Source organism: Pongo abelii, chromosome 19 (assembly GCF_028885655.2).
Source record: "Pongo abelii isolate AG06213 chromosome 19, NHGRI_mPonAbe1-v2.0_pri, whole genome shotgun sequence".
NCBI classification, from domain to species: Eukaryota; Metazoa; Chordata; class Mammalia; order Primates; family Hominidae; genus Pongo; species Pongo abelii.
In genome coordinates, this window is record NC_072004.2 from 93,540,082 (window position 1) to 93,562,194 (window position 22,113).

General features: G+C 60.2%; 1 protein-coding gene across 5 annotated transcripts; it reads right to left on the bottom strand.

Annotated features, from left to right (window-relative positions):
• Positions 1-3,464: 3,464 nt before the first annotated feature.
• TMC6 (transmembrane channel like 6) lies at positions 3,465-20,215 on the bottom strand. 5 transcript variants are annotated; one of them, XM_024234666.3, is made up of 20 exons: positions 20,079-20,215; positions 18,227-18,345; positions 17,972-18,096; positions 17,725-17,814; positions 17,186-17,344; positions 16,612-16,717; positions 16,344-16,440; positions 15,979-16,236; positions 15,442-15,632; positions 12,852-12,996; positions 11,805-11,960; positions 11,258-11,409; positions 10,898-11,077; positions 9,556-9,651; positions 9,230-9,305; positions 8,060-8,193; positions 7,725-7,901; positions 7,526-7,604; positions 4,093-4,169; positions 3,465-3,759 (listed from the first exon to the last, which is right to left on the bottom strand). In XM_024234666.3, exons 2-20 carry the CDS (start codon positions 18,280-18,282, stop codon positions 3,696-3,698), a joined length of 2,418 nt encoding a protein of 805 aa, XP_024090434.3. In that variant the 5' UTR covers positions 18,283-18,345; positions 20,079-20,215; the 3' UTR covers positions 3,465-3,695. The 5 variants fall into 5 exon arrangements, with proteins under 5 accessions (XP_024090434.3, XP_063574367.1, XP_063574368.1 ...); XM_063718297.1 differs by having other exon boundaries at positions 20,032-20,081; XM_063718298.1 differs by lacking the exon at positions 20,079-20,215 and adding an exon at positions 19,146-19,713.
• Between the last annotated feature and the right edge of the window lie 1,898 nt (positions 20,216-22,113).

A 22,113-nucleotide genomic window follows, 5' to 3' on the forward strand; every position in this document is an offset into this window, starting at 1 on the left:
CCTTTGTGGTTTGTGTATTTGTTTGTTAACACAGGGTCTCTGTGTCCCAGGCTGGAGTGCAGTGATGTCATCTCGGCTCACTGCAACCTTGACCTCAAGGTTAAGCTCCAGCGATCTTCCGACCTCAGCCTCCCAAGTAGCTGGGACCACAGGCATGCATGCGCCACCCCACCAGCTTATTTCATTTTTTATTTATGTAGAGATAGGGTCTCACCATGTTGCCCAGGCTGATCTCGAACTGCTGGGAATACAGGCATGAGCCACTGCGCCCAGCCTCCTTTTTTTTTTTTTTTTTTTATTATTACTGTTTTGGCAACATCACGGCAGAACGGTAAAGACAGAAAGCATGGTGCCCAGCGGCTAGCAGCGTGGCGGGCCAAGAAGGCTGTTCCAATGGGGGAGACGCCAGCAGACACAGAGGCATCATGGCGAGCCCCAACTGAGTGTTCAGTGAAGAGGAAAAACGGAGACAGTGGGGCATCCCGAGAAGATCCTCTGCAGGAGTGCGGTGTCTACGGATGGACCAAGAGAACCCACACAGGATCCACATGGAAACAAAGCTGCTTAGCTCTGCATATCAGTGCTTCTCGGCGGAGTTGTGGTTGATGGGCTCCTGGTACAGGACTGGCCCCCGAACAGCAGCAAGTGTAGTATGCCTGGCCCCCAGGTCATCATGAAAACCAGAAGCAGACACTCGGGAGGCTGAGGCGGGAGGATCACCTGAGGCCAGGAGGTCGAGGCTGCAGTGAGCTGTGACCGTGCCACTGCACTCCAGGATGGGCAACAGAAAGACCCCATCTCAAAAAAGCAGAAGCACATTTCCGAAGCCCCCCAAGCCCACGGGCGTGAGTGCGTGCATGTGTTTGTGACAGCCTGGTGCTTGGATGGGCCCAGATCAGGGGTTCTCAACCTTGGCCCATTAGAATTATCTGAAAATTTTTAAGATAATTCACATCCGGCCGGGCATGGTGGCTCACGCCTATAATCCCAGCACTTTGGGAGTCCGAGGCGGGCGGATCACCTGAGGTCAGGAGTTCAAGACCAGCCTGACCATCATGGTGAAACCCCATCTCTACTAAAAATACAAACATCAGCCAGGCCTGGTTGCATGCACCTGTAATCCCAGCTACTTGGGAGGCTGAGGCAGTGAGCTGAGATCATGGAACTGCACTCCAGCCTGGGCAACAGAGCAAGACTCTCGAAAAGCAAATAAACCGAAACTCTTGGGCTCAAGCAATCCTCCGCCTCAGCCTCTGGAGCAACTGCAATTACAGACACGCGCCACCACCTCCAGCAAGTACCAATGTTTTTAAAACTTCCCTTGTAGATTTGCGTTGTGCAGCCCAGGCTGAGAAGCATCGCAGCCTGGCATCGCAGAGTCTTGTCATTCAGCCTGAAATAGCATCAAGTTCCCATCCACTCGAACAACAGTTTGCAGATCTTAGGCTGCTCTCATCGGGCAAACATGGCCTCCTTGCAGCACCTCAGATGGGTGCCAGGCGTGGTACGCAGCACACAAACTGTGTCACTTGATACAGCGGCCCTATGAGGCGAGGAGCTGGGAGGTCACAGAACATGCCCCAGGGCACCCAGGGACACGCTGAAGCCCAGGCCTCCAGCACACAAGGGCTGCTCTGAAGAAACACAGGAGGTCCTCGCTGGAGGGTCTGGGGCCACACGGTGGGTCCAGAGACAGAACGAATAGAAGATAGAAACGAGGAGAGGACGGGCTCACCCAGCCGTGGGGCTGCAGGCTGGACATCCAGTGGGAGTGGAAGCCGCCATCTCAAGGCAGAATTCCCTCTCTGGGACACCTCAGGTTTTGCTCTTAAAGCTTTCAGCTGATAGGATGAGGCCCACCCACATTCTCAAGGATGATCTTTAGGTGAAATCGACTGTAGGTGTTCACCACATTCCAGCAGCACATGATCACAGCAACACCTCGGCTCCTCTTGATGAGATCACTGGGCCCCCCAGCCTGGCCTGGTTGACACAAAAGACTGACTAGCACACACGGTAATTCTCCAGAAATATCCAGGCCAAGTTCTTCCACTTTCCTGTCATAAGCAGCTGGTACTGTCCTTTGTGAGGCTGGCAAGATGGCTCAACAGGTCACAACCAGTAATCATGCTGGCAAGCCAGCGGTGGCAGGCGTACGTCCCCAGCCAGAGAGGGACCATGATGGTTTGGAGGACAGCGTCTGCATTGATAGGGGCCGGAAACCCTAGGTCGGTCCCTGTGGACTGTCAGTCACTTTCTGGACTGCCCACGCAGCTTCACCCAGCAGCGCTCGCGCCTGAAGATGCTGCCACAGTTGGCTGCCCAGAATCGGCACCAGCTACTTGCTGAGGCCCAGAAGCACCACTTGGCTCAGATCCACCCAGATGCCAACTCTGTCGGGCCCCTGTGGCAGCACCCAGATGTCTGCAGGAGCATAGGAGCATCCCCATGGGATTGGGTGGGCTAGACCCAGCGCAGGGGTCTGCTAACAGCCAGTGGCATCTCCACCTGGGTCTGACCCTTTTCTGGGCCCATCTCTCTTCGACCATTTCCCCACCCGGGTTCATTCCCCCAATCCCAAGCGCAGCTCCTGCAGGCCTGGAGCCCTGGGCCATGATGGGCTGGTCCCCACAGACCTGGAGCCCTGGGCCATGACGGGCTGGTCCCCACAGACCTGGAGCACTGGGGCCGTGACGGGCTGGTCCCCGCAGGCCTGGAGCACTGGGGCCGCGACGGGCTGGTCCCCGCAGGCCTGGAGCACTGGGGCCGTGACGGGCTGGTCCCCGCAGGCCTGGAGCACTGGGACCATGACGGGCTGGTCCCCGCAGGCCTGGAGCACTGGGGCCGTGACGGGCTGGTCCCCGCAGGCCTGGAGCACTGGGGTCGTGGCGGGCTGGTCCCCGAATCCCTGTGCCCACCCCCCACAGCCTACAGTTTTCGGTATCCCACGGGCTCCTCAAACTCAGCCCAGTCAGACCCAGGATCACCACCCCCCAGCCTGCTGCTGGCAGCGAGAAGCAGGGGGCCAGCCCCGCCTCACCAAGCCCTGTTCGCCTCAAAGCCCAGGTGCTGGTTACCTATGCCTGGGAGGCAACTGTCCCCACAACTCATTTGCAACTGATGTGTCTCCCCTCCAAGTCCCTCTCTAAATTTGCCTTCTGCTCCAGTAGATGCTACAGCATCACCCAATGGTTAACGCATCGCTGTGGTCACAGTCCATGCCTGCTCGGCTCACTTGTGCAGGTATAAGCCCCTCCTGGGCGCGGGTTCAGGCTGGTCAAAGGCAGCCAGCGGATCAAGCCCTGGCGCGGTCCAGCCCCTGCCATCTGGAGCTTGGCCAGCAGAGGGCGCCCCCACTCCAGCTGAGGTTCCCAGGACCCAGACCTGCACCTGGAGGCGGCCCCAGGGAAGCGGGAAGCAGGCCCTTGGGTGTGGTGCTCAGGCACAGAGCCCCAAGGGACAAGCCCATCTGCAAAAGCCCTTTAATCAGAATAAATAGAGTCCCAGGCAGGGCAGAGTTCACTGGGGATGCCCAAGCCGGATTCACCCACCCTTCCAGCTCCAGCCTAGGCGCAGCTGCAGCTTTCGAGAGGTGAACAGTGTCTTCCTTGTCCTGGTGTCCCAGCAGGGTCACTGGGAGGCACCAGTGTGGTCTCAGGGTGTTGGGCGGGCCCGTGAGGCCCATCGCCGTCCCCCTAGGCATCCTGTTCATCCGTGAGCAGGGCAGAGGGTGCCACAGCCTCCTCAGTTGTTCCAACCCTGCCAGAAAGAGACATCACTGAGGGGACCCCATAAACGTCAACATCCCTGCAACCTGGCTGGGCACAGCCAAGGCCTGGTGAGGGACAGGCCAAACGCCCCACAGCCTTTCTCCTGAGATGTATTTTAAGTCCCTGTCAAAATGGCCAGGCTCCAGAGGCCAGAGAAGGCTCTAGAGAGAGTGAAGGTGGGCGCTGGGGGAGGATTTTTGTAGGTCAAAAGCGGTCAAGTGTCAGCAATGTCGTGGTGTAGCCCCAGTGGCAGCCCTACTGTCCAGCCCTGGCCCCTCTCCCCTCCGGGCTCAGTGTCCCCAATCCCTCCATGGACCCTCACCTGCTCCTCTCCTCCCTCTCCTTCCTCTCGTAGATGGAGTGAAGCTTGTTGATTAAGAAGATTTTGTCCTCCCCCTCCTAGAAAGGCCAGAACACAAAGGGGAGGAGAAACCATCCATCAGCCCATCCAGAGCCATCCTCTTCCAAACTGCAGTTGAAGGAAAACTCACGAGGTGTATTCAACATCGCAAGCAGCAAAAACGTAAAAGAAGAGGTGAAAGGGCCACCAAACAAGGACAAGGAAAAACCAAGAGCCCGGAAGGGGGCATATGTGTGGATCTAAGCTTCCTAGTGGCCAAAGTGAAAAGGGAAATGTAATCAGCAGCCCAGAGCCAGCCTGACTCAATTTAAAACCAGCCCTGCCACCTACTGGCTCTTGGCTTCGGTTACTAACTCTGACCTCAGTGGCAGCATCTGTAAAGGGGGATAATAACACAAGGTACAGGGTTTACATTAGTTTCCTGCTGCTGTCGTAATGAACAGTCATCAACTTCGTGGCTTAAAACACCACCAGTTTCTCAACTTTCAGTTCTGGAAGTGAGAAGTCCAAAATGAGTCTCACTGGGCTCCAGTCAAGCATCATCAGGGCTACGTTCCTCCCGGAGGCTTCGGGGGAGAATCCTCTTCCTCGCCTTTTCCAACTTCTAGAGGCCCCTGGACTCCTTGGCTCTCAGCCCTTTCCTCCACTTCAAAGCCAGCAGTGGCAGCTCAAGTCCTGCTCACGTGGCACCACTCTGACCCTGACACTCCGGCCTCCGTTTTTCACCTCTAAGGACCCTGAGATCACGCTGGGCCACCACGATAATCTAGGGCCATCTCCTATCCTAAGTCAGCTGACTGGCAACTTTAATTCTACCTGCAACCTTAATTCCCCCAGCCACGCAACATAACATATTCACAGGCTCCATCCAGTCTTAGGACGGGGACATCTTTGGGGCCAGTACTGGACTTGACCCAGGGCTCTTTCGACAATGACAAGCAGAGGGGGCACTTAGCAAAGGACCTGGTGCACAGAAACACTGATCATCAGTGCCTGGGTCAGACCGGGATTCCCTGCCCGGAACCTTCACAAAGAGAACAGTTCTGTCAAGAGCCACATGGACTGGCTCTGGGCACCTGGCAACCTGGCTCAGCCTAGGAGGACCACTTAGAATACCTTCAAGGAGAGACCATGGGCCCCTTAAGCAACAACCTAAGTTGCTTCTATCGAGTTGCTGATGAGTATGGAGGGGCTGTGCACCTGAGCCATGCCGACCTGCACGGGGAAAGCTCAGGCTGACAGCCCCAAAGACGGGTCAGAGCTCGGCCTTGGGTAGACACCACAGCCAGCATCCCCCTGGAGAAAGGTCCTTCCCATCCCAGAGCGACAGCGGGTAGAGCTGGGATTCTCCCAGCACCACTCTGCATTCTCTGCCTGGACCCACCTGGCCCTACTAGGGGCTCTGAAATGCCACCCAGTAGGGCAGGAGCCATGTCCCACTTCCAATATCTACGGCCAGACAACCACCGTAGCCGAGGTGCCTGGCTTTTAGCTCTATGTGGTGAAACAAGAAAGGCAGGAGATGGGACAGTGTGTACTACAGTGTTTACAACCCAAGCAATGTGGGAGCCGTCCCATGAGTGCTTGGGACGAGCTGGGACGAGCTGCCTGGAGCCCTGGATCCTGGCACCAACTAACCAGCAGCACGGTCACATGGCTGCCGAGGCCCACTGGCTGCACCCCGCCCTGCCCTCGCCTTGGCAGACACCAGCCGCTGATCTCCACAAGCGCCCCCCTAGCCCTGGTGTGGAGCACGCCTAAGGACACTGGCACTCACCAGCCCCAGAGTGAAAACCTGCAGGAGGACAAATGGCAATGGGAGGGGACGGGGAGCCCTTGGGGGAGGGCAGAGCCCAGCAGCAGGATGCAAGCCTGGAAAAACCACAGGACCTGCTTCAGGGGGCCCGTTCCCCAGGGGAGAGGCCTTGAGGAGGAGGCCAGACTGGGTGGCCCAGGGGGGAAAGTGCCTCGTCTCCAACTTGGTGGCTGCCCAGTGGGCAAGGAGGTCCTCCTGGGCAGAGAAGAGTGGAGGGAGTGGGCACGGGGGCCAGCTGCCGGGTGGACAGTCCTCCTGGGGGCTGCCTCTGGGGTATGGGGTCTGACCCCCTTCTGCAACTCACTCCCATGACACAGCATGAGGGCCTCAGCAACTCGCTGTGCCGCCCAGGCTGGAGTGCAGTGGCGCAATCTCGGCTGATTCTCCTGCCTCAGCCTCCTGAGCAGCTGGTACAGGTGGACACCACCACGGCCAGCTAATTTTTGTATTTTTAGTAGAGACGGGGTTTTGCCATGATGGTCAGGCTGGTCTTGACCTCCTGACCTCAAGTGATCTGCTCGCCTCAGCCTCCCAAAGTGCTGGGATTACAGGCCTGAGTCACTGTACCCGGGCTTTTTTTTTTTTTAATGAGACAGTTTCGCTGTCACCCAGGCTGGAGTGCAGTGGCACAATCATAGCTCACTGCAGCCTCAACCTGGGCTCAAGTAATCTCCTACCTCAGCCTCCCAAGTAGCTGGGACTACAGGTGCACACCAGCACACCCAGCTAACTTTGAAAATTTTTATAGAGACAAGGTTTCGCTCTGTTGCCCAGGCTGGTCTCGAACTCCTGGGCTCCAGCCATTCTCTCACCTCAGCCTCCCAAAGTGCTGGGACCATAGGCGTGAGCCACTGCGCCCGGCCAAACATTGTTTTCTTCATAAAAATGTTTTGAACAGGTGCAGTGGCTCATGCCTATAATCCTAGCACTTTGGGAGGCTGAGGTGGGCGGACTGCCTCAGGAGCTCGAGACCAGCCTGGGCAACACAGTGAAACTGCATCTCTACTAAAAACACAAAAAATTAGGCGGAGTGGCAGCAGGAGCCTGTAGTCCCAGCTACTCGGGAGGCTGAGGCAGGACAATTGCTTGAACCCAGGAGGCAGAGGTTGCAGTCAGCCAAGACTGTGCCATTACACTCCAGCCTGGGCAACAGAGCGAGACTCCATCTCCAAAAAAAAAAAAGTTTTAAGTCCTGACCCTCCCTCAACCTTAATCCACCTGTTTGTAAAATGAGTGAAGAGTCCATAGGGATCCAAAAATCCTCACAGAGACTGTCTGAGCCCTCAGCGGGGCCACACCCGGGGGCTGAAATCACACCCCACCGCCCGGAGCCCTGGTCCCAGTGGGGCCCAGTGGGGCCCTGTGGGGCCCTGGGGATCAGGAGCCTGGCTCTGTCTCACGGCTACTTCGTCACTTGATCTGAAGTGCACGTATTGATCAGGGTCACTTGTTTGGCAAACAAACCCTTTCACCAGCCAAGGCCCACAGGAGAAGATGTACAGGGGAGTAGAGGGGAGCGTCACCCCCAGGTGACCTGAGAGGGTGGGGGCTGAGAGCAGCCCAGAAGGGGGCACTCACATTGCTGATCTGCTCCTTGAGCAGGCAGATGACCTTCCGCTGGCCCCGCACCACCTGGATGTTGAGGTAGATCACGGCCCTGCGGGAGAGGGGCTGTCGGGCAGGGCCCAGGGCCACAGACCAGGAGCGGCCAGTCCCCAAACGGTGCAGGCCCAGCGAGGGCCATCTCCCCAGGACTGCCCCCACCTGCGGGACTCACAGCAGCAGGGCCGACACCAGGAAGACAAAGAAGGTGTTTTCTACCAGGTACCGGTGCACCCAGGGCAGCCAGGAGACCCTGGGGCCTGCCGTCTCCAGGTGGCGCACCCACACCCTGCCGGCCTCGTACATGGTGTCCAGGGTCCGGAAGGGGCCGCAGGTGCTCGAGGGCTTCACTCTGGGGAAGATGCCGACCAGGAACCCTCAGCCCGGGCAACAGCCCACCCGGCTCCCTCCCAGCCCGTCCTCTGCACCCCTAAGCCTTGGGCCCCTCAGGCACCACCACCCAACCCCCGGATGACACAGAAGGGTCTCCCTCCACCAGCCCCTACTCACTGCCAGACGGCGTAGCAGAGGAAGACAGCAGCGCCCAGGAAGGCGGGGAAGCAGAGCAGCGTGAGAAAGATGGTGCTCATGTGTGAGGCCAGCCAGGGCCGGCGCGGCGCCTGGCAGTTGGCCAGAAGGCTGGTCTGCGGGAAAAGTCTGCGCTGTGCCACCGTCCTGCTACCCCTCAGCACCCCTCCAAGGCCTGAGGGAGCTCAAGAGGGAAGGGCGACCAGGGCTGTGCGTCCAGGCAGAGGCTGGACCCCGCTCCCTGCAGCCTCCTCATTTACAGAGGAAGACAGAAGCCTGCCGGTCACTCGCACGCAAAGGGGTGATGCCAACAGCACCTCCATCCACTGAAGGTTGCTGCCATGCCAGGCTCTGCACACAACACTGTACACGCCACCTCCCTCAGTCCCCACTGGAACATGGTCCCCATTGCAAGGATGAGGAAACAAAAGACCAGACGAGACAGGAGCCAGGACGGCCGGGCGCGGTGGCTCACGCCTGTAATCCCAGCACTTTGGGAGGCTGAGGTGGGCGGATCACGAGGTCAGGAGATCGAGACCATCCTGGCTAACACAGTGAAACCCCGTCTCTACTAAAAATACAAAAAAGTTAGCCGGGCTTCCTGGTGGGCGCCTGTAGTCCCAGCTACTCGGGAGGCTGAGGCAGGAGAATGGCGTGAACCCGGGAGGCGGAATTTGCAGTGAGCCGAGATCGCGCCACTGCACTCCAGCCTGGGTGACAAAGCGAGACTCTGTCTCAAAAAATAAAATAAAATAAAAAGACAGGAGCCAGGATGGGAAGGAAGGTCCCAGTTCTCAGCCACTGGGCATGACCCAGTTGCGGATAGAGGACCAAGGTCACTTTTCCAGGGACCCAGAGGTCCCAAGGCTTAGTGTCTCCCAGAGCCCTGGCCCTACCCCTGGCCAGGTGCACCCAGGCACCTGCTGATGACCTCTGAACCCAGCGATGCTTCCCGGCCTGCCAAAGACAGTGATGCCAAGAGGGGTCAGCCGTCCCTTGGGCTGAGGGACAGGCCAGGGCAGCCCCGGGCCGCCAGCCCCACTCCACTCAGGTGGGGAGGGTTCTAGTGTCCCAGGCTCTGCCCAGCTGAGTCCTGCCCCCACTGCTGGCCACCCTGCCAGCCCAGCCCTCCCCAGGCCTTGGCAGCCTCACCTTCTTGACATAGAAGACGAGCAGCAGCTTGATGATCTGCACGGCGGGGAGGAGGGGCGAGAAGAGCACCCCCAGCCTGGGGAGGGGGTGGCAGTTCAGGGGCTGCTCCAGTGCCCTCCCCTCCCTGAGACCAGGCTGGTTCCAGACCACGGGCAGGGCATGTGAGAGTGGCCAAAACTGAGTCCCCGGGGTCAGGGCCTGCATCACTCCAGGGTCCATGGCCGGGCCTGGCTGTGGCCCCAGGGGGAGACAGGTGCAGGACCCCCAGGGGGAAAGGGGCACTGACCGAGGGGCCAGACAGCAGGAGGCGAGCAGAGGACCCTCACCAGGTCAGAGTCTGCCCATAAATCAGCTCCAGGACGTTCCGGGCAATGTCAAACTCCGGCTTCCGCCTCCTCTTCAGCTTCTTCTCGGAGATAATCCTGCCTCCGAGGAGGACCCCAGATCGTTAGATGGGAAAGCCATGCCCAGGGAGGCCGGCCTGAGTCCCCACACCCAGAGGCACCCCGCCCCCAGCCAGGGGACATCCTGGCCCTTCCACAGATAATGCCAAGGAGAGTCAGCCACCAGCCTGGGGGCCCCCACCAGGAGCTTGGTCACACCAGCCTCATCCTAAGTAGGTTCGGATACACCCAGAGTTAAACAAGCAGTATCAGCTCCAGCACCAAATGACTTTTTCTTTTTTGAAACAGGGTCTGGCTCTGTTGTCCAGGCTGGAGCACAGTGGTGCAATCGTGACTCACTGCAGCCTTGACCTGGGATCAAGCGATCCTCCCACCTCAGCCTCCCGAGTAGCTGGGACTACAGGCACACACCAGCAGGCCCAGCTGACTTTTATTTATTTTTATTTTTATTTCTTTAGAGACGAGGTCTCACTCTGTTGCCGAGGCTGGTCTCAAACTCCTGGGCTTAAGTGATCCTCCCACTTCAGCCTCCCAAAGTGCTGGGATTACAAGCGTAAGCCACCACACCGGGCCTCCTACTGATTTTTTTAATCTTATTTTTTATTATTATTAAATTCATATATTCTTGAAGAAAACACCAAGAGGAAAAAACAGCTGAAGTGCCAGAACCCGCAGCGGGATACCTGGAACATTTTTTAAATGTTCCTCCGCTGTCTGTTCCCTGCTGTGTGTTTTTCCTTTGTATCCTAGACTGAGGTTGTGTGATATACATGTCACTTTTTTTTTTTGGCAACACAGTCTTGCTCTGTCACCCAGGCTGGAGTGCAGAGGCGCGATCTCAGCTCACTACAACCTCTGCTTCCCAGGTTCAAGTGATTCTCATGCCTCTGCCTCCCGAGTAGCTGGGACTACTGGTGCGCGCCACCACGCCCTGCTAATTTTTGTATTTTTAGTAGAGACGGGGTTTTGCCATGTTGGCCAGGCTGGTCTCAAACTCCTGACCTCAGGTGATCCACTCACCTCAGCCTCCCAAAGTGCTGGGAGTACAGGCATAAGCCACCACGCCTGGCCATACACATCACTTTGAAACCTGTTTTCCTTTACAATCTAAAAATGAGTTCAGTTCTATTTCCTGAGTCTTCCTCTGAAGGGTGGAGACACAGGGCCCCAATGTGAAAGGTCCAGGCCTGAGAACCTCCCGGCCACACGTCCCAGCCACTAAGGGGAGAACACTCCCCACCCAGCCTGCCCAGGACCCCCTCACCTCCACACCAGTTCCCCAAAAAGCGTGTCCAGCAACATGAGGACGAAGTCCATCACCAGGAACCGGTACAGCTCCTGGCCCACGAAGTCCTCCCAGCACTGGCCCTGCAGGACGCCCACCCTGTGGTCCAGCCAGTGGTAGCACAGTGTCCCCAGGATGGCCAGCTTGAGGATGAGGTTCCTGCGGAGGGCAGGGTGCAAAGGCTGAGGGGCAGGTACAGGGGACAGAAGATGCACCCCAGGGCCCCCACCAGGGGCTTGGTCACACCGGCCTCATCCTAAGTAGGTTTGGATACACCCAGAGCTAAACAACCAGCATCAGCTCCAGCACCAAATGATGTTTTCATGTGCGGCCACACACCTGCAGATGGCCACGTACACTTCCATTACTGGGGAGTCATGCGGCTCCAGGGCGGCCAGGACACGGCACAGGTAGGGGGCCCCCAGGTTGAGGAGGCCAACCACCAGGGGCAGGACCAGCAGCGCAGCCTCCTGGCCAGCAGCCTCTGGACTCTGCAGGGGTGCAGGGGTACAGGGAGCGGTGTCATGGAAGCCCCCCTATCCATGTTGGGAGGGGGCAGCTACAGGGAAGGGCCCAGGGTGGAACTGGCAGGTAGCACCTCCCTCCTCCAAGATCCGGCCCTCCCCAGGCCTCAAGTTCAAACCACACAGGAAGCGGGGAGGGGCACAAGTAGTGGAAAAGAAACCAGAAACCAAAAAATAAAACCGTGAGATAGGACAAGGGGTGACAAGTGGGGCTGGGAGGGGGCCCCAACACGGGGCACAGCGTACATGGCACCCTGGGCTGGCTGGGTGGAGGACAGGCAAGGCTGCCTCCCCAGGGGCAGGTGCCCAGAGTCACTGGGGACACATTCCAAGCAAGGGCCAGGCTCCCCCCATCCCCGCACCTGGATCATGAACTCCGAGAAGACGTGAACGGCCACGGCGCAGCCCAGCGCGGTCCCCAGACACAGCAGCCACACAAGCCCCAGCACAGCCGCCTGCCGCAGCGTCCCGCACACACTCCTGGGGCTCTGCCGCAGCTGCCACTCGGCCAGCAGCTCCTGCAGGTGGCACCGTGTCCCTGTCACCCACACCAGAGCACAGACACGTGCAGATGTGCAGACACAGCACAACACATACAACACACGAGACACACCAGGAGGCTTGAACCAGGACAGAGGGTCAGTCCCCGATGCCCCACCTGCCCTTTTATCCTCTGAGGGCCCTCCCTCCAGGCACAGAGAGGACCCAGTCCCCTGCAGGGAGGCCCCTGTGCCTGGGCTGGCGTTCACTCCCGAGGCCTGCCTCAACCCCTCTCCACCTGCCTCCCCAGCCCTGCCCGCTGGGGCAGGGGCCTTGCTCAGAGGTCCTTTCCTGTTCCCTGTGGATGTGGGTGGCCCCCAGTGACCAGAAGCCCCCCCCACATGGAGTGGCTCATGACAGGTCACAGCTCTGAGCTCCTTGAAGCACAGAACCCCAGAAAGGCAAAGAATGTTCCACGAGGCCCAGCTCTGCAGCCTTCTGGCCCCGCAACCTCTACAAGGGCCTCGGCCTCTATGCCTCAGTCTCCTCACTGAGGCACACAAAAGATGACAGTCCTCACCCACTGGGCTCCTGTGGCCACCAACCAAGCTAACGCCAGCCAGGGAGCACGTGCCAGCTGGGGCCTGAGGCCTCAGGGCTGGCTCCCGGGTGTTCACTGGGCCATGGCGCTACTACCCGCTAGCAGACAACAGAGGCAGCCCCTGACTGAGGGGTGTGTACCGAAGAAAAACTCAGGGCCTGCCCATCACTGCAAGCAGAAGACCACGCCTGCCCAGCGCCCCGAGTTCAGCTCACGGACAGATGGCCCTCCCTCTAGACCATGATTCTAGCCACATGGTCCTAAGTGGACCCAGGGCCAGGCCTGCAGGGAGCTGGGCAGGCCAGCTTGGCGTTCTGGGACCACTCACCTTCAGCCGGGTGCGAATATTGTCCTGCTGGAGGCGGGAGGCCCGCTTCTGCGTCACCTTGTAGTCCCAGGAGCAGAAGACGGTGATGGCGTGGATGCCAGAGGTGCTCCCCACCCGGTAGCTCTCCCCGAAAGAGTGAGCCATGCTGGGGAGAAGCAGACACAGACATGGCAACTGACAAGCTGACGGGCAGAGGCCAAGGGGAGAAGGCAGACCGGATGCTCTCGGCAGCCAGACCCCACCACCCACTCAGGAGCCATCTGGGCCCTGACCGGGCCTCCTGCCACACCCCTGCCCCACCACCAGCCCTCTACACCAGTCTCATCCAACATAGCACCCACCAGCCACATCTGCCTAGAAGAGGGGGCAGGGCTGCATTCACCATGGACTTGGCTGGCTGCCTCCCAGCGAGACATGGACCAGAAGATGCTGGGCTCACCTCAGGGCCTTTGCACTGCTGGTCCCAATGACCAAAACATCTTCCCTGCTTCCTTATCCATCCCCACTCTTATCTAACCTTCCCCTCTCAGGCAAGTGCCGCCTCCCCTGGGAAGCAGCCTGACTCCTTCCCCAGTGCTCCCATAACACCGGGGAAACACCACTAAGCCTCATGGATTGTCCCAGCCCATTCAGTGGTCCATCTTCTCCCAGAGACAGCAAGCCCCCCAGGACATTTACCATCCTGCCCTGAGCTGAGCACAGAGAATGTCTGTGGAATACATAGATGCATGGGTGGGTGGGTGGATGAATAAGTAGGTGGGTGGGTGGATGGATGCATGAATAAATGTGTGGGTGGATGAATAAGTGGGTGGGTGGGTGCATGGATGGATGAATAAATGTGTGGGTGGGTGGATGGATGGATGAACGGATGGGTGGATGAATGGGTGGGTAGATAAGTAGGTGGATGGATGTGCGAATGGATGGATGCGTGGATGAGTGGGTGGATGGATGAATGGGTGGATGGGTGGGTTAAATTGAGTGGGTGGATGGGTGGGTTAAATTGAGTGGGTGGATGGGTGGGTGGATGGATGAATGGGTAGATGGGTGGGTGAATTGAGTGGGTGGATGGATGAGGGGGTGGATGGGTGGGTGGATGGGTGAATGGGTGAATGTGTGAATGGATGGATGGGTGGGTGAATTGAGTGGGTGAATGGGTGGGTAGGTGGATGGGTGGGTGGATGGGTGGGTAGATGGACGGGTGTGTGAATTGAGTAGATGGACGGGTGGGTGAATTGAGTGGGTAGATGGGTAGGTGGATGGATGAATGGGTAGATGGGTGGGTGAATTGAGTGGGTGGATGGGTGGGTGGATGGATGAATGGGTGGATGGGTGGGTGGATGGGTGAATGGGTGGGTGAATTGAGTGGGTGGATGGGTGGGTGGATGGATGAATGGGTGGATGGGTGGGTGGATGGGTGAATGGGTGCATGTCTGAATGGATAGATGGGTGGGTGAATGGATGAATGGGTGGATGGGTGGGTGAATTGAGTGGGTGAATGGGTGGGTAGATGGATGGGTGGGTGAATTGAGTGGGTGGATGGGTGGGTAGATGGACAGGTGGGTGAATTGAGTAGGTGGATGGGTGGGTGAATTGATTGGGTGAATGGGTGGGTAGATGGATGGGTGGGTGAATTGATTGGGTGAATGGGTGGGCAGATGGATGGGTGGGTGAATTGATTGGGTGAATGGGTGGGTAGATGGATGGGTGGGTGAATTGATTGGGTGAATGGGTGGGCAGATGGATGGGTGGGTGAATTGATTGGGTGAATGGGTGGGTAGATGGACGGGTGGGTGAATTGAGTGGGTGGATGGGTAGGTGGATGGATGAATGGGTAGATGGGTGGGTGAATTGATTGGGTGAATGGGTGGGTACATGGATGGGTGGGTGAATTGAGTGTGTGGATGGGTGGGTAGATGGACGGGTGGGTGAATTGAGCGGTGGATGGGTGGGTAGATGGACGGGTGGGTGAATTGAGTGGGTGGATGGGTAGGTGGATGGATGAATGGGTAGATGGGTGGGTGAACTGAATGGGTGGATGGGTGGGTGGATGGATGAATGGGTGAATGTGTGAATGGATGGATGGGTGGGTGAATGGATGAATGGGTGGATGGGTGGGTGAATTGAGTGGGTGAATGGGTGGGTAGATGGATGGGTGGGTGGATGGGTGGGTAGATGGACAGGTGGGTGAATTGAGTAGGTGGATGGGTGGGTGAATTGGGTGAATGGGTGGGTAGATGGATGGGTGGGTGAATTGATTGGGTGAATGGGTGGGTAGATGGACGGGTGGGTGAATTGAGTGGGTGGATGGGTGGGTGAATTGAGTGGGTAGATGGGTAGGTGGATGGATGAATGGGTAGATGGGTGGGTGAATTGAGTGGGTGGATGGGTGGGTGGATGGATGAATGGGTGGATGGGTGGGTAGGTAGATGGATGGGTGGGTAAGTGGATAGTTGGATAGGTGAGTGGATGAGAGCAGACACGTAGACGGACAGAAGGAACAAAGGAGGAGGGAAGAATCAATGAATGGGTCGAAAGACGAATGGATGGATGAGTGGAGCTCGGAGCCTGGGTCGTGAGGTGGAGGCGTTACCTGTACACCAGGGTGATGCAGGTGACAAAGAAGCTCACGCCCACAGTGGAGAGGTAGGCCAGGGGCATGTTGTAGGGCAGGCCACCCGCCCTGGGTGTGCACTGGCTGCCATCCAGGGGGCTGCCACATGGCTGGTTCAGCGTGGCATTACTGTAGTGGCCGTAGTACATGACGGTGTGGGTGAAGCAACCCTGCCGCAGGGAGAACCAGCCGAATCAGGGACTCTCCCCCCGCCCCACCCCGACCCTCAGGCCTGACAGCCACGGGGGCAGAGCAGGAGGAGGCCAGGCAGGGGCAGTGAGGGAAACAAGGAGGGGCCATGGCCACAGCAATCTTGGGCCTCCAGCCCCATGGGAACCCCAGCACGATGGGCATCCAGGGCCATTGAGGGGGAGGCGGGGAGCTGGCTGTGGCCACCTGGAGTCACAGCAGGGCAAGGGTTGGGGGCCCCAGGGGAGCTGGGACAAGAAGGGGACACGGTACCAGGGCAGCAAAAGACAGGCACCCCCCCGTTCCCCAGTCCTAGGGCTTCCTCACCGCGCCTGTGAGGAGCTCCAGGCCTGTGCAGACGGGGACAGGGCCCAGCAGGGCGGGTGGGAAGGCGACCTGCGGGCCCGTGATGAAGGCCACAAGCAGCAGCAGCAGGAGGGCGTTGAAAGCCAGCAGGGTCTTGAGAAAGAGGAAGTAGGAGAGCACGCTGGAGCCGAACTGGCCCCCGATGCGCTTCAGGGCGTAGCGCCACGGCGTCAGGGCCTGCAGGGCGGAGAGCAGCGCCAGCCCCAGGCTGTGCAAGGCCTGCGGGCACAGGCAGAGAGGCCCTGAGGGTGAGGCCGGAGGAGGCACCGAAGCCACCCCAGCCCTGCCCAGCCGCCCCAGCCCCAGGGCAGACCGGGGGCCCATACCAGCACGCAGGCATATCTGAGCTGGCCACAGCAGGAGCAGACCCCGCCGCTGCCCGGCTGGCCCCTCCACTTCCCCCTCAGGGTCCTGCTCTTCTCTCTGGGGACAGAGGCAGCCATAGGTGCCTGGACCAATGAGGGGCCTGACTCTCTCCTTCCTGGAGACCAGCCACCCACGGGCTCAGCCCCTTCTCCCCCACCACCTAGCCCAGCTGAGGAAGTGGGTCTGGGAGCGCAGCAGCGGGGGCAGGTCGGGGTCGGGGCTGCTCACCGCAGGCTGCGTTTCTCAGCCAGGCTTAAGGGCATCCCTCGCAGCATGTGGTCCCGCTGTGCCACCGCCAGGCTCTGGAGCTCCTTCACCAGGAGGCTCTGCTTCTCTGCGAGAGGGAGAGGGAGGTCCTGTCCATCCCCAAGGGCCCCTCCCTGCAGCCCACAGCCGGGACCCTGGACAGGCCTGTGCGTCCCTGCGGCACCGTCCCGAGACACCTCAGTGCCCTTATTTGAGCCTGAATCACCGATCAGCCGTGTGTTTGCTTCAGTCAGCCGCCGCGACAAGCAGGAAGCTCACAGAGCACAGGCGCCTGTTTCCCACGCACAGTCCCCGACTCGGGGCCCAGGGCCACAGCCCTCCAAGCACTCCAAGGTGCTTGTGAGGTAAGACCCCCACTTCCCTGTCCCCGTGGGTCCCTGCAGAGGGACGGGGGGACCTTTAGGCAGCCTGCTAAGGGATAGGAGAGGGGCCTCTGGCTCTGTGGCACCCCAGCCACCACCCAGGCCAGGCTGGCCTCTTGCACCCCACCCCAGGCCGGTGTCTGCCACTGGAGCTCCAGTGCCCACTCACTCACCCTCCTCCTCCCGGGCCATGGGGTCCAGCTCCAGGTCGTACAGGCGGAGGCTGGGCCGGGCGGAGCGGACAAAGTTCCCAAGCAGGGGCCGGCTGCTCCTGCGCCGAAGCTGCACCGTGCGGTTGTAGTACTGGGAGATGATGGCACCTCGGCTGCGGCCTACGGAGGCAGCTGGGCAGGGCCGGGCCGGGCAGGGCCAGGCCTCCCTCCCCTCAGGATGGGCTCACCACAGGCCTCCGAGTCCCTCACCCCTTCCCAGGACCCAGGAAAATCCTTTCAACAAAGACTTCAGGCACCACTGCATTCCAAAAGCCTATTTTTACCCCGTGACGACTCTAGAGTCATTTTTAGAGCCCAGCGAGGGCCACATGGGGCTGTGCTGGGCCTCCAGGCAGCAGACGGGATGGGCCAGGAGCCCGCCCTGGGCCTGGCTTTGAGCTATGGGAGCAGCCACTACCCAGGGAGATGCCCGGCGGGAAGCCCAGCCCAGCCCCAGGGACTGGGGTCAACTCGGGGCCGAGGCCCAGGGTCCCACTCACCAATGGTGCGGCTGGGCATGCTGGCCAGGATGCGGAGTGTGGCTGTGCTCTGGGTGCCCTCGGGGCACCAGAGTGTCTGCTGGCCACTTCCTACAAAGCAAGAAAAACTCACCAGGGGTCCTGGAGATACCACTGGCCACAGTATCGCCCACCCCATCCCAGGCCTGCAGAGCTGGGAGGCCCGTCCTGAGGGGCTGGGGCACCCAAGTCTTGGTCCACACCACCCAGCATCCAGGCCTGAGCTTACCTGTGGCCTCCCGCTCTCTCTGCTGCAGCTCCAGCCCCTCCTGGGCCGCACACCGGCTCTGCTCCTGGATGAGCTGCTGGAAGGAGTCGTGCACTTCGCTTTCATCATAGGGGCTGGGGTCCTGGCTGCAGAGGGGGTTGGGGGGCGGTGGTCAGGCTCCAGCCATCTCTCTCCTTCCAGCAGCCCCTGCTCAGGTGACCTCTCCGTGGGGGGTGGGACATTCCAGCCTCCAGCCCCCAGCCCCAGAGCGCTTACCCCTGGTCCCCTGGGGTCTCAGGGACATCGAGGATGAAGGCCAGTGGCTGGGCCATGTCTCTGCAGACCTAGGGCAGCTCAGAGCCTGGGCGCCACCTCCGGAGCCTCCTGCTGCCCATCTGATGAGACAGGGGCACAGAGCCAGGGGTGGCTTTCAATGCCTGGCAGGCGTCCACACCGCCCATTCCTGGGGGGACCATGGGAGGTGCCATTCACAGCCCAGGCAGTCCCGCCTGCCACCCTATCACCCCAGGTAAACACATGGTCAGGCACCGAATAAGCCTCATGCCAGAATGGAATGGGGGGCCCCCTCCAGTGTCTGGGGAGGGGAGAGAGGAAGGAAGGGTGTGGGGTCTGCAGTTCCCCATCTGTTTCCTCGATGTCGCCAGTCCCTGGGAAATGGGGAAGAGGTAGGGTGCCTGTAGACACAGCCCCTTTCAGACCTCCATGCCCGGTGTTCTGGCACAGAGACACCTCCTTTTTGGAGAGAAAGGTCAGGGCAGGCTGGAGGCCTTCTCTGCGTCTGCCCTGTGACCCCAAAGCACTTCCTCTAGCAGGAAATTAGCTGCTGGAGCCCTCACCCCCCACCAGCCCCAGGCGGAAGCAGCACAGGAGGCTCCTCCCCCACACAGAGAGGTCACTCCATGCCACCCCCGTCAGGGCGCCAAGGTCCTCATGTTCTCAGAAGACCCACTGCCCTGCATTCCATCATCCCAGGGCGGCCGGCTGGGGGTGGCCAGGACCTCAACAGGCCTCCTTTGTCCTGGCTCTGCCGTCACCCGGCACAACTGGAACCAGAGCAGCCTTGTCTGGGGCCCTGGCTCGGGGCCTGTTCACCCTGTGAGAGTGAAGCCAGGACTCAGCTCCCAGCCACCAGCGAGTCCTGCTGGCCTCTGCCCTGGGCTCCTCCTGCCCTCACCCTCAGGAACTCAGGGCTCAAAGTCGGCCGGCTCAAAGTTGAAGGACACTTCCTCGGACAGGCAAAGCCCGGGTGCCCCGACAGAGCAGCTCCTTGCAGGGGTGCCAGTCACAGGACCAGACTGTGCCCTCCCTCAGTGTCCTGGGTGCCATCTTCGGGCCCAGGCTCCACACCACCCTCTCCCTCCAGCAGGAGCAAAGACGTGGGAAAACCAGCCCAGAGCTGGGTCCGAGTCGGCCCCACCCAGCCTAACAAGGGACAGCTGCCGAAGGAGGGGCTGAGGACGCCCCACCCAGTCCCTAGAGCTGGAATCCCTTCCTCCAGACAGGGTCTTCTAAGCTCAGGGAACCCGGGGACCCAGCACCCCGCCCCGAGGTCCAGGCAAGTCCAGCGGAGTTTCCAGGAGCACCATTCCTGAGCCTGGTGGGGAGGGGCTGGGTGGCGCCCGTTTCCAGGAACCCCCACCCCAGCCGGCAGCGAGCCCCCCGGGAGCAGCCGCTACCCAGGCAGAACAGCAACCTGGCCCCAGAGCCCAGAGCGGCTGCAACTCTGGGGCCACCGAACCCGCCCAGCCGGCCTCCCTGTCCCCCGCCCCTTCCCATCCCGGCCACACCCCCTCCCCTCCCAGTGCCCGGGGCTCGGCTGGGGGGATCTGGGTGGGGGCTGCGGATTTTGCTCCCCACACTGTCCTCCCCGCCCCTGCCGCTCCCAGCTCTGTCCCAGCCGTAGGGTCAAGCCCTGGGAGCTCCAGGAGCACCCGGGGAGGGAACTCGGCTGCCAAATGGCCCCAGAGGCCGAAAGGAATTCAGGGGGGATTGCCGCTGTCCCCGCATGGGAGAAGCGGCCGGGGCTGGCAGGACCCGGGACCGGGATCGCGGCCGCTCACCTGGGAGGCGCCGGGGAGGAGGGGCCGCGCGCGCAGCCAGGACTCACCTGTGTCCCGCAAGGGCTGCCGGGAACTAAGGTCTCGGCTCTTCTTCCCGAGGGAGTGGCAAAGGGCCCCAGGGGGCGACTGGGCCAGTGGCAGGTCTGCCGGGGCCGGGGGAGTAGCCGCAGCTCCCGGCCCACGTGCGGGGGGGAGGGGGGCGGGCCTCGGCTATCACGTGACCCGGCCCGCGGCGACCCCTCCCTCCTCCGGGCGCCCTGCGGCGACTATGCCTTCCTCCCCTGCCAACTTCCGACCCCTCCTCCTGAGGTCTGAGCTGGGCTGGATTCATTCCAGCCCCTGGTTGAAGTCCCCAATTTTTGTGACGCTCAATTTCCCCACGTTCCAAAAAGGGGCAATATTTCCAGACCCATCTGCTTCCCATGGTTAGGGATCGCCCAAGTAAGATGCCGCCGAAAGCCCCGAACACAGAGTATCTCACGCCAGATGGGGCAGCCCCCCCACCGCAAGTCTCCTGCTGACTCTCCCCGACCCCGGCTGGGGGAGCCTGGTTATCTCCCACTCCTGACACCCGGGCGGGGTTCATTGTTTATCTAGCAAAAGTTCTGGCTCACTTCCTGTGTGCTGTGTGGAGAGGAGGGGAGGAGAAGGAGGACACGCTGACACTTAGGTGACTGTCCCCAGGTGCTGTACCCGTTGCCCTGTTTTCTGTTATTCCCCATGAGCCAGGAAGGTATGCACTGATATTCCCACTTCACAGATGAGGGAACTGAGGCTGAGAGAGGTTAATCACCCTTTAGGGTGCCCCCAACCAAAGCAGGAGACTTAGTGGTCCACCTGGGAACTCTATGGAGGAAGCTGGCTTTGAGATGGTACCCCCCACCCCAAGCCCATTTGCAAGGGAGGCCATGAAACAGGCAGGGTGAATGTGAGCTGGGGCCCAGGAGGGCAGGAGAGGGCGCTGCTGCAGGGGAGAGCAGGCAAGCAAAAGCGAGGACCAGGCAGGGGCCAAGGCTGGGGACTTTTGGAGCTGCCAGTGTGGTCCTCAGATGGCTACCCCAAGCTGGTCCTTGGCAAGTGGCACCCTGGCATGGAGACCCAGCCCCTGCCTCTCCTCCCACTGCTTCCCCCTCCCGGCATACCCACACTGAATTTGCGTGAATGCCACCTCCTCTGGGGAGCCTCCCCAGATTGAACCCTGGTGGAGCACCTGCCACTTCCTATTGACATGTACATTTGTGGTTCTGTGCCCCCTCCTACCCCAGCCCACTGTGTGCCCAGCACCAGCACCAGCTTGGGCCCGACACACAGAAAGGACTCTGGAAACCAGGAAGGAGGCGGGTAGAGAGGCAGAAAAGCTATGAACATTCAGACCTGAGATGACTGGGCCCTATATAGCAGGTGGAGAGGGAGCAGAGAGGAAGGGCTGCAGGCTTCCCAGGGGCCCGAGGACAGAGAATTGGCAAAGATGTGTCTTAAACATCTAGCCTGGGAGAGCATGAATGGAGCCAATTCCTGAGCACTTACTATGGGCCAGGTGCTAGGCCTGGGCCTTGGCACAACCATAACGCCAATGACAGGGGCTGGAAGTACAGCAGTAACACCAAGAGTATCTGGAAACCCAGCAGCCAGGTTCAGGGGAGCCCACTATCCTGTCATTATCACACCCTCCAGGGGCTCTGTGGCCGGCAGATAAAGAGTTTGGCCCTTGTGCCCCCGCCGTCCCCATCCCCACCCATGTCAGGCTCCCAGCTCGGGCCTCGAGGTTAGGTCTCGCCTCTCCAGGCTGGAAGGGGTTGAACGGAGAGGGCCTCAGTCGCAGGCTGGGCATCCCTGGAGGCAGCCAGGCGGCAGACCTGGACCAGTGGACCCTAGGGCCACAGGAGACCAGGCCCTGACTCCTGTGCAGAGGGGAAGGGTGGGCCACCCACAGCCCAGCATGCACAGAGCTCCCGGGGAGGCCAAGTGGCCTACACCTGTCACCGTCACCTCTGCATCTCAGGCGCTCGCAGGAAGTGCCTGCTTGTCCTCAGTTTAAAGCAGAGGAAACTGTGGGGTGGGAGGGGAGGAGGGAGGTAGTGG